This window comes from Xenopus laevis, chromosome 4S (assembly GCF_017654675.1).
Source record: "Xenopus laevis strain J_2021 chromosome 4S, Xenopus_laevis_v10.1, whole genome shotgun sequence".
NCBI lineage: Eukaryota > Metazoa > Chordata > Amphibia > Anura > Pipidae > Xenopus > Xenopus laevis.
In genome coordinates this window covers 2,410,001-2,424,259 of record NC_054378.1, presented here as the reverse complement: position 1 = coordinate 2,424,259, position 14,259 = coordinate 2,410,001, and the positions used below count along the sequence as shown (strand labels likewise).

The window sequence follows — 14,259 nt, the reverse complement described above, 5'->3', positions numbered from 1 at the left end:
TCACTCTATTAAACTCACCAGACATCATGTCTCTCTACATGCAGGATTTGTGCAGAATCGATGAGAAAACATATTTGATGACTTGTATTACTAATTTGTCACACTACTAAGAAAACTGCTTTTGGTGTGTATTTTGGATAGATGGCAGCATAGTATCCAGATGTTAATTATTGTGCTGATATCAGCACCTTTGTCCTCTGGCCACAAGATGGAGCTGAGGATGCACCTGGGACTTATGGGTAATGAACTGTTTTAAAGGTCACGGTGTTCACTATGTTTGTTACTTGCACCAGAGGAAGGACCCTTGAGGCCCGAAACATGTAGTGCGTCAATAAATACTACATTTATTCACACTGGAAGGCTCTCCAGTTTTCTTCATTATACCATAACATGTACTTTATGTTGTAAAACTGATGTTCGCCCTCTTTGAACTCTACTCCCAGCTTTCCCTGACAGCCACAATCAATGCACTTTACTGTTAGAATGACATTTGATGTAAGCAGAGCTCGGCACTAACTTCTGGAGACGAATGGTTTTCACCCAGCTCTCAATTCATTCAGTCAGTGATGGGAATGTACAAGAGACATTAGTTTGTAGCCTTTTATTAAAACAAATGGGAAAATATGTACAACGGGTTAAACATCCCCATAAATGGACCCTTTCCTGCTTTGTGCACGGCACCAAAACACAACGGATGCCGAGGGAGCAGATCATTTGTTACTTCAGAGACAGGGGGTGGTACACGTCAGCTCACCAGACCTGCAGCAAAAATAAAATGAAATTAGGCAGTGAAACCAATATGCTGATCAGAAACACATGTCCTATGCAATCTTGCTCCAGCCTGTGCTCTCCCAGCTATAAAGAACAGTATATATTCACGGCAGCCTCAAATTTGGTAAAATATATAAGAAACATGGCAGTCAGCCATAATTTGTAGAATAATCTGGGCAGGATCTCAGTGCTTACCCCATATGTCACTATAACTAACTACTTCTACAGTTATACACATTGCACTCATCTCATCCGATCCACCATCAAATCAACCCCTCACTCCAGCTTCTAAAATGCACAATGATACCCTTATTATATACGGACAAGTGCACTGCTAATGGCACAGGGAATATTATGATATCCAGTATCTTTCCAAGAATATTTCCTAACTAATTGAACTGCAAAAAGTGCAAAGCAACCTAGCGTTTTGTAATACACTGGCTCTTTAAGGAGGAATGTCAACATCCCAATGGAAAGGCAATGACTGATCAATGTCACTCAGCTGGTAACGTTACTCACCAAGATAATCATCCATCAGAGAACCGATAGCAAACTGTAAGAATAATAATAAAAAGATTATCAGCCTATTAATATTTACTACCAAGCATATCATAAATGTTTGTATTTATAGTTCTGCTATCCCTTGTGCACAATGTAAGACAATGATGAGAAAGATGAGCTATGAAATAGAATAATATAGAATAAATAAGATACAAAACAAACATGGATACCGAGAAGCCTGACATACTATACTCTGGAAGGTTGAAATTTACCACTGCAAGGACATATTCCAACAGATTTTAACAAGGGAAAGAAAGTCCTTACCACTGTCCTTGGCAAACACAAATGTTATTGTTACATCAAATCCTACAAAGCTTGCCTCATTTTCTCAAGTTACTTAGGGGCCCAGCCTGAGACCCACATTCCTAACTCCTCCAATCTACTTACAATATCATTTTTATCCACTCTTGTCCCGACAATTTTGAGCCGGATCTCATCATCCTGTTGAATGACGACATCCTAAAAAAAAAAAAAAAAAGAAACAGGATGTGATTTATGGATACTAAACTCTAAACATGTTTATGGAAACTTTACTTAACACAGGGAAGTATAATATATATCATGTGTGTGGGTCAACCCTAGTTGTAGTGGAATAGGGTCCTGCGCGATGTAACGTCTGGGTAAAATGGGCGCCGCCTCGGGGTAAAAGGGACGCCGCCTCCAATTTTCGTGGATGTCGGTTAAAGTTAATTGTGCAGTAGGTGACTAAGATTATTTAAAAGAGGAATACAGTAGACAATATAAAAAGTTATCATTTTGGGGTAAAAGGGACGCCGCCTCGGGGTAAAAGGGACGCCGCCTCGGGGTAAAAGGGACGCCGCCTCGGGGTAAAAGGGACGCCGCCTCGGGATAAAAGGGACGCCGCCTAAAGTTAATTGTGCAGTAGGTGACTAAGATTATTTAAAAGAGGAATACAGTAGACACGATATAAAAAGTTAATATTTTGGAGGGTGTAAAATATAACTAGATGGGAATATCCTGAGCAGAGAGTACACAGATAAGGGAATATGGAAGAAGCTGGTGCATAGAATGTGCAGAACAAAAAAAAAAGTTCCCAAAAACTTGTCATGCAAAGATAATAAAGTTACCAGTGTATCTACAGCCAATGACATATTCACATTCACATCAGGATACAAGAAGTGCAAATTACCTCATCCACAGTCTTATAACATGGTGGGTTAGAATTGGGGTCAAATTCCATTTCAGAGGGGATTGACTAAGAGAAAGAAATAAAAGATCAGATTAAATAATAATCATAAGGGTTAGTAGTGAAAGAGAAGTCACATTGTGTGAAGAAAACCATTTATCATTTGCAATATTACGTCTAACCTGCAAGTTGCTTTTTTCCTCTAGGCGGGTGCAATGAGAAGTGCCTCACACAAACGCTGATGTTTGGAATAGAAACATTGAGAATCAAGCACCTCTCTAAATAGCAGTTACCTCTTCTTAAAGGGATACGGTCATGGGTAAAAGGTGTTTTTTTTTTTCAAAACACATCAGTTAATAGAGCTGCTCCAGCAGAATTCTGCACTGAAATCCATTTCTCAAAAGAGCAACCTGGTTTTTTTATATTTAATTTTGAAATCTTCTTGGAGCTAGTCATATTGTCAGTTTCCCAGCTGCCCCCAGTCATGTGACTTGTGCTCTGATAAACTTCAGTCACTCTTTACTGCAAGTTGGACTGATATCACCCCCCAGCAGCCTAACAACAGAACAATGGGAAGGTAACCAGATAGCAGCTCCCTAACACAAGATAACAGCTGCCTGGTAGATCTAAGAACAACACTCAATAGTAAAATCCTGGTCCCACTGAGACACATTCAGTTACATTGAGTAGGAGAAACAACAGCCTGCCAGAAAGCAGTTCCATCCTAAAGTGCTGGCTCTTTCTGAAATCACATGACCAGGCAAAATGAGCTGAGATGCACCTACACACCAATATTACAACTAAATACACTTGCTGCTTCAGGAATGACATTTTATATTGGACACTGAATTATTTGCAGTGTAGTAGACATATTGTAATGAAAGTATAGATAACTCACATGTCTCGATATGAAGCAGGACATAGGACCAATTTCAGTGAACAGTCCAACCTGTGGAGACCAAGCAAGCAAGGGGTTAAGTGCACTGCATATCCCTGAATCATAGGCCAAAGCACATCCCTCCTGCTGATGATCTGCCACAACTCTGAGCATCGGAATTTAATAAGGATAAATAATAATTCAAGAAAACTGCAGGCAAAGGAGAATGACCTACAGGCACTGACAGTTGTGGTTAATGTTTCAGATGATAATGTGGTTTTGCTAAAATGTCAGCGTCCAGTTATTCCTGGCAAGATGCAGTTAGTTTAGAGCAGCAGGAGGGGAATCTTGTGATTAGTCCGACTGTATCACTAATCTGTACAGCTCTCACCTTATTAACCTGGGTCACCACAGCATCCACCACCTCACCCTTGAAAGGACGGAAGACAATGGCCTTGTACTTGACCGGATAAAGCACAAACCCTCTGCCTGGCTGGATCACCCCCGCACCGATGTTATCGATTGTGGTCACTGCAATCACAAAGCCATACCTGGGGAGGAATTCGAGGAAAACGATTCGATTAAAAATGCGTTGATAAAACATGGAGAATGTCACCAAGAAGGCACATGGTGGGGTATTCATTGTTGCTTCAGAACTTTTCAGTTGTCACCATCACTTTCATAAATTATTTGGCCCTAAATTTATTTTTGAACTGCGGCCCCTGCTTTCCTGACTGACATCACCATGGTGGTCAGGCCAAAGTCCGAACAGGTTGGGGGCATTGCTTATATTTGTTCTCAGCCTATCAGAGTATGGCTCAGACTCCAAGCACAACACCCACTACTAATACATTGAGAATTGAAATAAGCCGCATCAGAAACCAACACAGATCCGTAAGGGGGTCTGTATGGTGGCAGGAAGGCAGTGTTTCATTTATGGGCCAATACCCCCCAAAGGCCGCGTCTGAGATTTTTTTTCTGCTGGATAAAGAAAGGAAACGCACAAAAGGTTTTCGCTAGTATATTTCTGATGCGTTTCTCTAAGCAGTACAGAGTCAGTGATGTATAAAAGGAGAAAATGAGTGGTGGGTTTTTCCCTGTTTGTTTCTAATATCTCCACTCAGCAGTCCAGTGGTGGGTGGGTGGGGGTGTGTGTAAAATCAAAGCGTGTAACTTTTAGCAATATGGAATAAAGCTTTGATTTTACCTTATCGTCTGGCTGCAGGAGTGCGTGGTCATCATTTGGTCGTATTTGCACCTCAAGCTACGGGTTCGGGACACGGCACCCAGGCCACTTGCCAGATATGGCGAGTGTAAAAATAGCTGACTTTACAGTTAACTACACATATTTTGAGTTAAAGGGATACTGTCATGGGAAAAAAAATTTTTTTCAAAATGAATCAGTTAATAGTGCTGCTCCAGCAGAATTCTGCACTGAAATCCATTTCTCAAAAAAGCAAACTGATTTTTTTATATTCAGTTTTGAAATCTGACATGGGGCTAGACATATTGTCAATTTCCCAGCTACCCCTGGTCATGTGACTTGTGCTCGAATAAACTTCACTCTTTACTGCTGTACTGCAAGTTGGAGTGATATCAACCCCCTCCCTTTCCCCCCCAGCAGCCTAACAACAGAACAATGGGGAGGTAACCAGATAGCAGCTCCCTAACACAAGATAACAGCTGCCTGGTAGATCTAAGAACAACACTCAATAGTAAAATCCAGGTCCCACTGAGACACATTCAGTTACATTGAGAAGGAAAAACAGCAGCCTGCCAGAAAGCATTTCTCTCCTGAAGTGCAGGCACAAGTCACATGACTGGGGGCAGCTGGGAAATTGACAAAATGTCTAACCCCATGTCAGATTTCAAAATTGAATATAAAAAAATCTGTTTGCTCTTTTGAGAAATGGATTTCAGTGCAGAATTCTGCTGGAGTAGCACTACTAACTGATGCGTATTGAAAAAACATGTTTTCCGATGACAGGATCCCTTTAATTTCATCCGAAGGTGTCGGACCTGGGGTTTCTACACTCAGGTCAACTCTCCCATCGGGTGAGCTGCAGTTTTACATTTAATCATATAGCTGGAACATTCATGGTTCTGCGCTATTAATGGATACATAGGTCTCATGAGATCTGGGGATTAGATGTTTTGCATGCAAGAGAAAACATACACTTGTTCTAGTGTGAGTAAATGCAGTGTACGTATGCAAAGCAACCTACCCACATACTTACTTGCCAGTACATGTTCCCTCGACCTCAGTGAAGAGCTTCTGTTTGACAGTGTTGAGAAGGTTAGGGCCAAAATATCTTGGATGCAGAAGAATTTCATGTTCCAATGAGATCTGGGGATAAGAGAAGAGCAAAAAAACAATTGCACACGACTGTGGCTTAACTGTCAATCAAGGATCTAGGGGTTAACTCAGTGACTATTGTATTTTATAAAAGGGTAAGGGTTTTCTATACCCCAGGGATTTCGATCAGGAGGATCTGAGAGTTCTGCATGTGTATAAATGACCTGCTCAATAAATTCTTCTTCTGTTTATAAAGGGATTCTCTCATGATTTTTATGATGTAGTTTTTATTTCTAAATGACACAGTTTACACTGCAAATAATTCACTGTACAATATAAAATGTCATTCCTGAAGCAGCAAGTGTATTTAGTTGTAATATTGGTGTGTAGGTGCATCTCAGCTCATTTTGCCTGGTCATGTGATTTCAGAAAGAGCCAGCACTTTAGGATGGAAATGCTTTCTGGCAGCCTGTTGTTTCTCCTACTCAATGTAACTGAATGTGTCTCAGTGGGACCTGGATTTTACTATTGAGTGTTGTTCTTAGATCTACCAGGCAGCTGTTATCTTATGTTAGGGAGCTGTTATCTGGTTACAAAGAAGCAAAATGTTGGAGTAGGCCACTCAAAAGGTCACACATGGATCAGATGAATATAGAGTCAAAAATAGAAATCTTTAATGGTATAAACTACTCATGCCTGATGCGTTTTGTGTCAAAGACACTTAGTTGTAAGTCACAAACCAGGGTCGGTATATAAAGGTCAAGTCACCAATCACAAGGGGAGGGGGAGAAGAAACATACAATTGGTGTTCACCATTTAAAGGGATCACATACCTCATTGCCAAAAGTGCACATTTAAAACAATACAAAGTTCATATGTACAAAATGTGCACTTTTGGCAAAAAAGCATGTGTAGTTTATACCAATAAAGATTTCTATTTTTGACTCTATATTCATCTGATCCATGTGTGACCTTTTGAGCGGCCTACTCCAACATTTTGCTTCTTTGTATACGGTTTGTCTGCCCCCTTGCACCTGGGCCACCTACTCCATTTGGCGAGTTATTCTACTGGCAAAGTCTATGCTTAAATAAACATGTTTGTTTTGCATTTAAGCTGCTATTTGGTTACCTTCCCACTGTTCTGTTGTTAGGCTGCTGGGAGGAAATGGAGGGGGTCCAACTTGCAGTAAAGAGTGACTGAAGTTTATCAGAGCTGAAGTCACGTGACTGGAGGCAGCTGGGAAACTGACAAAATGTCTAGCCCCATGTCAAGATTTCAAAATTGAATATAAAAAAAAAATCAGTTTGCTCTTTTGAGAAATGGATTTCAGTGCAGAATTCTGCTGGAGCAGCACTATTAACTGATGTGTTTTGAAAAAAGACATGTTTTCCCATGACAGGATCCCTTTAAAGAACCACAAAGTTATTTGATTTAGAGCAATTAGTGTGTGTAATCCCATAAACCCATGTGATATAGAGTCCAATGGAGCCCTCGCTTGGGTTCAGGTTTATAGAGACCCAAGAAGGTGGAGGCAAACCCTAACCCATCCACCTGTTACATATACAAAGAGTTTAATTGGTAAAGGCATAACGAGGATCACAGTAGTTTGACCCTAGAGACTTCCTGTAGGAAGTGAAATAAGCAGCAACTCGCGGGCTTCACAGACTCAGTCCCATTGGATCCCAGTCAGTAACACTCACCGCCTGTGACAATTAGCGACACGGGAGCTAAACCGCTGCACTTACGTGGTAGAACATGTTGGGATCCCGCACTCACTGCCTCTGCTGCGCCCACACTGCCCTATTCCGTCGGGAACAATAAAGCTATTTGAAAAGGCGGCGCGATTGTGCGTCCCCAGTTGTTGACGTCACATGGGACAGGAAATGACGTCGGGGCAGCGAAGTGTGGCAGCACCGGCTCGGCTCCGGGTAATACAGAGATTCTCTGTCGTGTCTCAGTAACATAGCGAACCGAATGCGGAAGTAAACACACACCTGGGGCTGCCAGGGAATGAACTGTCTAGTACCTCAAGCGCCTTCCACAACCAACTCGACTACCGGCCAACCAGAGCAGCGGGGACGGGCCTAAGCAGAAAGGGGCCAATAGGCGTGCGGAAGGGGCGTGGCTCGCGTGATTTGCTTTGTGCAGGTAAAGAGGATGGCTGGGTCACGTGACTGTCAATGGAATCCTGTATTGTGGTGAAAATGTTGACATTGTGAATGGTCAGTGGATCTAGATTGTTCTCTAATGACAGTTCTTCTAAGTGGCCAGCAGTGGTGTGAGCCTGGAGGTGAAGGAAAGGTGGGAATAACTATTGCATTGCTCCATAATCACAACTATCATCCATTTCCCATTGTACGTGTGTGGTTTCACTGCCGTAATCTTGCTTTTCTCTCTTCACCATTTTAGCCATGGAGTTTCCAGATCACAGTCGCCGTATCCTGCACAGTTTGCGTGACCAGCAGTTGCAAGGATTTCTGTGCGATTGCCAAGTCCTAGTTGGTACCGCCCACTTTCTGGCTCACCGCTCTGTCCTGGCCTCTTGCAGCCCCTTTTTTCACATGTCGTGCAGGGAGCGTCCGGATACACGCGACCTCACGCTCAATAACCAGATCGTCACAGCACCAGCCTTTTCTCTACTTCTTAACTTCATGTACTGCGGGCGACTCAGCTTCCAGGAGGCACCCGCCGAGGATGTCCTGGCCGCCGCCAGCTACCTTCACATGGACGAGGTTGTAAGGGTCTGCAAAAAGAAGCTGCAGGGCCGAGCACCAGCAGAAGCAGACAGCACACGACGAGAAGAGGAGAGCTCCACAGCCTACCATTTAGCAGAGAGGGAAGATGTAAAGCTGGGACAACAGGGTATAGAGTGTGAGCAGAGTGGAACAAGAAATGTGGCATTCCAAGGTGATGAAGCAGAAGGAAGTGAGCAGAAAGTGCCAGGAAATGCAGTGTACCAGATTCAGGAAGGAGCAGGGAGTTCTAGGTTCCAGAGACAGGAGGCAGGAGGAACAGGGCAGAGAGTGGCAGGGAGTTTTGGTTATCAGGCACAGGAGGTGTCAGGAAATAGACCGAGAGCAGCAGTGAATTCTAGGCTTGAGGCACATACAATAGTAGAAGGTGGACAAGAAGTGGCAGGAAGTTCTGGGCTTGGTATACAAGAGGGAACAGGAAGTGGACAGGTGGTTGCAGGTAGTGCAAGAGGCCAAGGGCAGCAATTAAGCCTAAGTCATCAGGAGGTGGCAGGGACTTCAAGGTTTGAGGTGCCAAAAAGAACGGAGAATGAGCAGCCAATCCCAGAGAGTGTGCGATTTCAACAGCACGATGCTCCTCAAAGTACAGTCACACTGCCCACTCACAGGTATCCTACAGAAATCCAGGATACTTGTGCCAGTACACAGGCAGCCCCCTCTAGAAACTCCCCAAAGAGGCAAGAACCAGCAGGAAGCACGCAGGGTACGATGGGAGGTTCCAGGTATTCTCTACCATCTCAAGAATCTGTACACATTAACAACCAAGTACTGACAATGCCTAGAATGTCTCTGGAAAATCACACAGAAGCAGGGACAACTTTATCAGTTTCAGGGAGTTTCAGATATTCCTTGCAAACATCAGAGCCTGCTGGTAGCACAATGGCAACACCAGCGACTTCCAGGTACTGTGTACAGAGTCCCCAGTTTGCAGGGAATGCAGCAGTGCAACCAGGTGCATCTAGAATTCCGTTGCAGGCACAAGAGCCAACTGGTAGCATGCAGTTGGCTCCAGCTCGGCCCAGATACACTCCTCAAGTTCAGGAGCCTACAGGCAGTATTAGTACACCACCAGGCCTTTCCAGATACTTTTTACAAAGTCCAGAGTCAGCAGGCACCACACAGGCAGTAGCCGGTACATCCAGATATCCCTTTCCGACATCTGCTTCTCTAATTGAAAAGCAGAGAGAAGAGGGTGATTGTGCCAAGTCAGAGCTAACAGTGACCACCACAACACAGCCTGGCATGGAGACGGCAGCTGCTTCTAGCCCATGCAGCTCCACTGGTAGTGAAGTGCACTCAGGTGTTACAGTGAAGGTAGAGGCCATTGTGATATCTGACGAGGAATGTGACAGAGGAGCTGGATCTTTTAAACGGCATGACTTTGAGGAGGAGGAGGAGGAAGGAGAAGCGGAATCTAGCTACTTGCCTTATCATATGATTGCAGTTCCAGGTGGGCATCAACCTGGTTATGGAACCCTTCTGCCTCCTTCCATCCACGCAGAGACCATGTATTTGCAGGATTTTGAAGGACATCCTGGTTTTCCCCTATTCCCAGAGGATGTTCCCACCTGCAAAACATGTGGCAAGACTTTTTCTTGCTCCTACACACTCAGGCGACATGCCACTGTACATACCAGAGAACGTCCCTATGAGTGTCGGTATTGTTTACGCAGCTACACTCAAAGCGGGGACCTATACAGGCACATCCGTAAGGCACACAGCCAGCTTGAGCCAAGTCTCAAGAAACCAAAGGGGGAAATGGAGCCAGCACCCCCTAACTTGCCTTGAAGACTTAGATTAAAGCTTGGCATCTTCAACTATGAATTCTATTCTGGCACATGCGGATGTTCAAGGAAAAGAGTTTTTTCTAGGCCCATGTGACCGATAAGAACATTCAGACTAAATGTCAGGTTCAAGTACAGTATATTTGACTGTTGTAATTTATTCTTTTTTTTTTTTTTTTTTTCTTTGCACAAATGTTTTGTTCCCAATGTTATCATTACAAAAGAAGGAACGCCATTTAATCAAGATTGAAAGTTCAACATGTTTTCTTTACAAAAAGGAGTCTTGGCCTTTGGTTTCTGTGAATAGGGGTGCTGCTGAAGCACCCTATAAATCCATGGGATGATCAGCAGAAGCATAGAGTAGTATGTCCAGGTGTCATTAAAGGACCAGTAACAAACACCAAGGGGCAAATTTACTAAAGTACGAAGTGACTAACGCTGGCGAAAATTCACCAGCGTGACGTTATTTCAGTACTTCGCAGGGCGCAGGCGTAACTTCGCTAGTGAAAGAGAATGACTCTGGCGCTCATTCGCACTCAATCGCCAGACAAAGTTGCGCTCTGGGAAGGGACATAACTGCGCAAATTCACTAAGATGCGGATTTTACTGAACGTGACCTTTTGCGCCAGACTTGCCTTCGCACACCTCAGACCAGGAGAAGTGCAATAGTGTAGATAGGACTTCCTAAAAATTTAGTTGAAAATTTTTCCCAGAATCCGCTGGTGTGTTTTCCTTTTTTTCAGGGTGATAGGCTGCAAAAGAGCATAATTTTTTTTTTGAGGTAACCGGCTTCCCCCCTATATTTCCTAACATAAACTATACAGTGGTCTCATGTGTAGGGCAATATAACAACTTTATTTTATTAAACTTCCCTGGGCTTGTGTAGTGTAATGTTTTTGCTGCAACATATACGTCCATTGAACTTTAACTTCCCGCCGTATGCAAATTAGCCAAAGTTAGCGCAACTTAGATCTGCTTGCCGAATTACCACTAGCGAAACTTCGCCAGCGTTCGGTGGCCTGGAAGCATCTTCACATGTTGGTGAATTTGCATTGTCTAAGCAAAATTTTGGCTGGTGAAGCGTTGCGCTGCCTGCAAAGCCGTCGCTGGCGAATTTTCGCTGCTTAGTAAATTTGCCCCAAAGACACTTTTATCTTTAAATTCACAAAGTCTTTATTAAAAAATACCAATTCTCCGCTTGTGCTCCTCTTTAGAAAGGGCGACGATCCATCCTGCGGCGCTCGATTTCTCCTCCCTGGCTATAGAAGGCCGGGAGGAGAAATCGAGTGCCGCACGATGGATTGTCCTGACGCCGTTTCTGAAGAGGAGCCCGAGCATTAATTACAAACGAGTTTTTAAAAAAAAAAAAAAATTGTATGTTACTGGTCTTTTAAGCTGTCTCATAATGAGGAAAATAAGTGTTACTAAGGAATTTTTATAACAATGGGATGGAATATTCTAGGTATTAACATTATTCTAATACCATAAACTAAGAGCACTATTATATTCCTTATACAAATAGATTGTGCAGTTGTTTATTTAGCACCTAATAGATTTATCACCTTCCACCTGCAGCCAATTTTCTTTCTGTTCAGAGTTTTTAGGGTGATATGACAGATTGGAGAAGTAGATGGAAGTGTCCCACCCTAACAACTCGCAAGAACAGAAAGAAGTCAACAGATACTGAGCTAAAATGTCTATACTATATTTTCTAACATAACCTGGTCCAGTGCTGATATTGTTTATGAATTTCCCTTTACAGCAGTTGTGTTCAAACTGTGGCTTTGCAGATGTTGCCGTGTTACACAGGGATATTTATTGAGGTTTAGTCCAAAAAGAGCTGCAGATTGGACAAGTCTGATTTATATTTTGTGCTAAACCATTGTATATGAACCCGGCCTTTTCATAGTCTGTGGTATATGTTTACACTGTGGCACTTAAAATGGGAATTTCACCTAAAAATTAACTTTTAGTATGATGGAGACAGTTTGCAGTTGGTCTTTTTTATTGTAGTTGTTGAATTATTTGTCTGATGCTGACAATCAGAAAGATTAATTCTGAGCCTAGATTGTTATTAGTTTTGTATCATTTATTCTTCTATTCATACTTAGTCCTATTCATTTTCTTTCTGCCTTTCGGGGTATGTGGGACCCTAAAAAATACAGAAGAAAGACCAATAACATAATGTCTTATAATACCACCATCTGTATCATATTAAGATATACTATATGTTCATTTCAAGGTGCACTGCCCCCCTTAAATCAGCTCTTTTAAGTAACACAGGGCAAATATGATGACAACAAGAATATAAATGAGCCCCTGTATCATTAATACGTTTTGATTATTAGCTGATGAGTTGTGCTCTCTGTTTCTTTCGGAGAGCAGGAAAAGAGCAACACCACTTTTAAATAGATGTACAGTCTGAAAATAATAAGGTATGTTTTTGTAACTTAAAGGAACAGTAACGCCAACCAATTAAATTGTCTTAAAGGAATGACAATGTATCAATGTAATGTACTGTTTCCCTGCACTAGTAAAACTGGTGTATTTGCTTTAGAAAGAGTTTACAAAACAAGCTGCTGTGTAGCCATGGGGGCAGCCATTCAAACACAGGATACACAGTAGATAACAGATAAGTACTACTATAGTTTATAGAAACAAGCTGCTGTGTAGCCATGGGGGCAGCCATTCAAGCACAGGATACACAGTAGATAACAGATAAGTACTACTATAGTTTATAGAAACAAGCTGCTGTGTAGCCATGGGGGCAGCCATTCAAACACAGGATACACAGTAGATAACAGATCAGTACTACTATAGTTTATAGAAACAAGCTGCTGTGTAGCCATGGGGGCAGCCATTCAAGCACAGGATACACAGTAGATAACAGATAAGTACTACTATAGTTTATAGAAACAAGCTGCTGTGTAGCCATGGGGGCAGCCATTCAAGCACAGGATACACAGATAAGCTCTGTAGTATACAATGTTATTCTTCAGAACTTATCTGTTATCTACTGTGTATCCTGTGCTTGAATGGCTGCCCCCATGGCTACACAGCAGCTTGTTTCTATAAACTATAGTAGTACTGATCTGTTATCTATTGTGTATCCTGTGCTTGAATGGCTGCCCCCATGGCTACACAGCAGCTTGTTTATATAAACTATAGTAGTACTTATCTGTTATCTACTGTGTATCGTGTGCTTGAATGGCTGCCCCCATGGCTACACAGCAGCTTGTTTATATAAACTATAGTAGTACTTATCTGTTATCTACTGTGTATCCTGTGCTTGAATGGCTGCTCCCGTGGCTACACAGCAGCTTGTTTATATAAACTATAGTAGTACTTATCTGTTATCTACTGTGTATCCTGTGCTTGAATGGCTGCCCCCATGGCTACACAGCAGCTTGTTTATATAAACTATAGTAGTACTTATCTGTTATCTACTGTGTATCGTGTGCTTGAATGGCTTCCCCCATGGCTACACAGCAGCTTGTTTATATAAACTATAGTAGTGCAACCAGTGCAGGGCAACAGTACATTGTATTGTCATTCCTTTAACACACTTTCATTTTTTGGTGTTGCTGTTCCTTTAGGTTCTGAATTTACTGTACCAGCTCAGAGGTTTTGTGTCCCCTTTAACAACCCATGCCTTCAAAGCTGTTCTCCAGCAGCTCCCAGTCTTTCTGATCTTGTTCGGCTATCTTCTTAATGTTTGCCAAGCCTGCACTGTAGATTCTGGCAAATGCCAGAGGGGCTGCTGTAAGTCACAATTTATTGGGCCTGTAGGGGGCTGCTTGGATCTGTGTGTATCTGAAATGCCAGGGCCTATTATGAATCCCAGTCTGGGCCTGTCCCACATGTTGCTGTAGAGCAGCTAAGCTTAAGGATGGGCTGAAGTTTAATAATCAGTTATAACCCCTCATTTATGTTACAATTGCCAAATTATACTTTATATTATGAGACATTCCCTAAACTACGGTGGCTGACAGCAGACCAACCACGTGCTGGATCTGAGCATGAGAGAAAGGTGGAAAGTCGACTCACCAAAAAAATTAAATAATTTCTA

General features: G+C 42.6%; 2 protein-coding genes across 3 annotated transcripts; one reads left to right on the top strand and one right to left on the bottom strand.

The window, feature by feature from the left end:
- Window positions 1-586: 586 nt before the first annotated feature.
- Window positions 587-7,538, bottom strand: LOC108715161 (DNA-directed RNA polymerase II subunit RPB7). Its single transcript, XM_018260056.2, has 8 exons — window positions 7,399-7,538; window positions 5,594-5,703; window positions 3,748-3,907; window positions 3,378-3,428; window positions 2,483-2,548; window positions 1,720-1,791; window positions 1,291-1,324; window positions 587-759 (listed from the first exon to the last, which is right to left on the bottom strand). Exons 1-8 carry the CDS (start codon window positions 7,408-7,410, stop codon window positions 746-748), a joined length of 519 nt encoding a protein of 172 aa, XP_018115545.1. The 5' UTR covers window positions 7,411-7,538; the 3' UTR covers window positions 587-745.
- A 129-nt stretch (window positions 7,539-7,667) lies between these two features.
- zbtb3.S (zinc finger and BTB domain containing 3 S homeolog) lies at window positions 7,668-10,468 on the top strand. 2 transcript variants are annotated; one of them, XM_018260055.2, is made up of 2 exons: window positions 7,668-7,801; window positions 8,063-10,468. In XM_018260055.2, exon 2 carries the CDS (start codon window positions 8,065-8,067, stop codon window positions 10,192-10,194), a length of 2,130 nt encoding a protein of 709 aa, XP_018115544.1. In that variant the 5' UTR covers window positions 7,668-7,801; window positions 8,063-8,064; the 3' UTR covers window positions 10,195-10,468. The 2 variants fall into 2 exon arrangements, with proteins under 2 accessions (XP_018115544.1, XP_018115543.1); XM_018260054.2 differs by lacking the exon at window positions 7,668-7,801 and adding an exon at window positions 7,812-7,954.
- The last annotated feature ends 3,791 nt before the right edge of the window (window positions 10,469-14,259 follow it).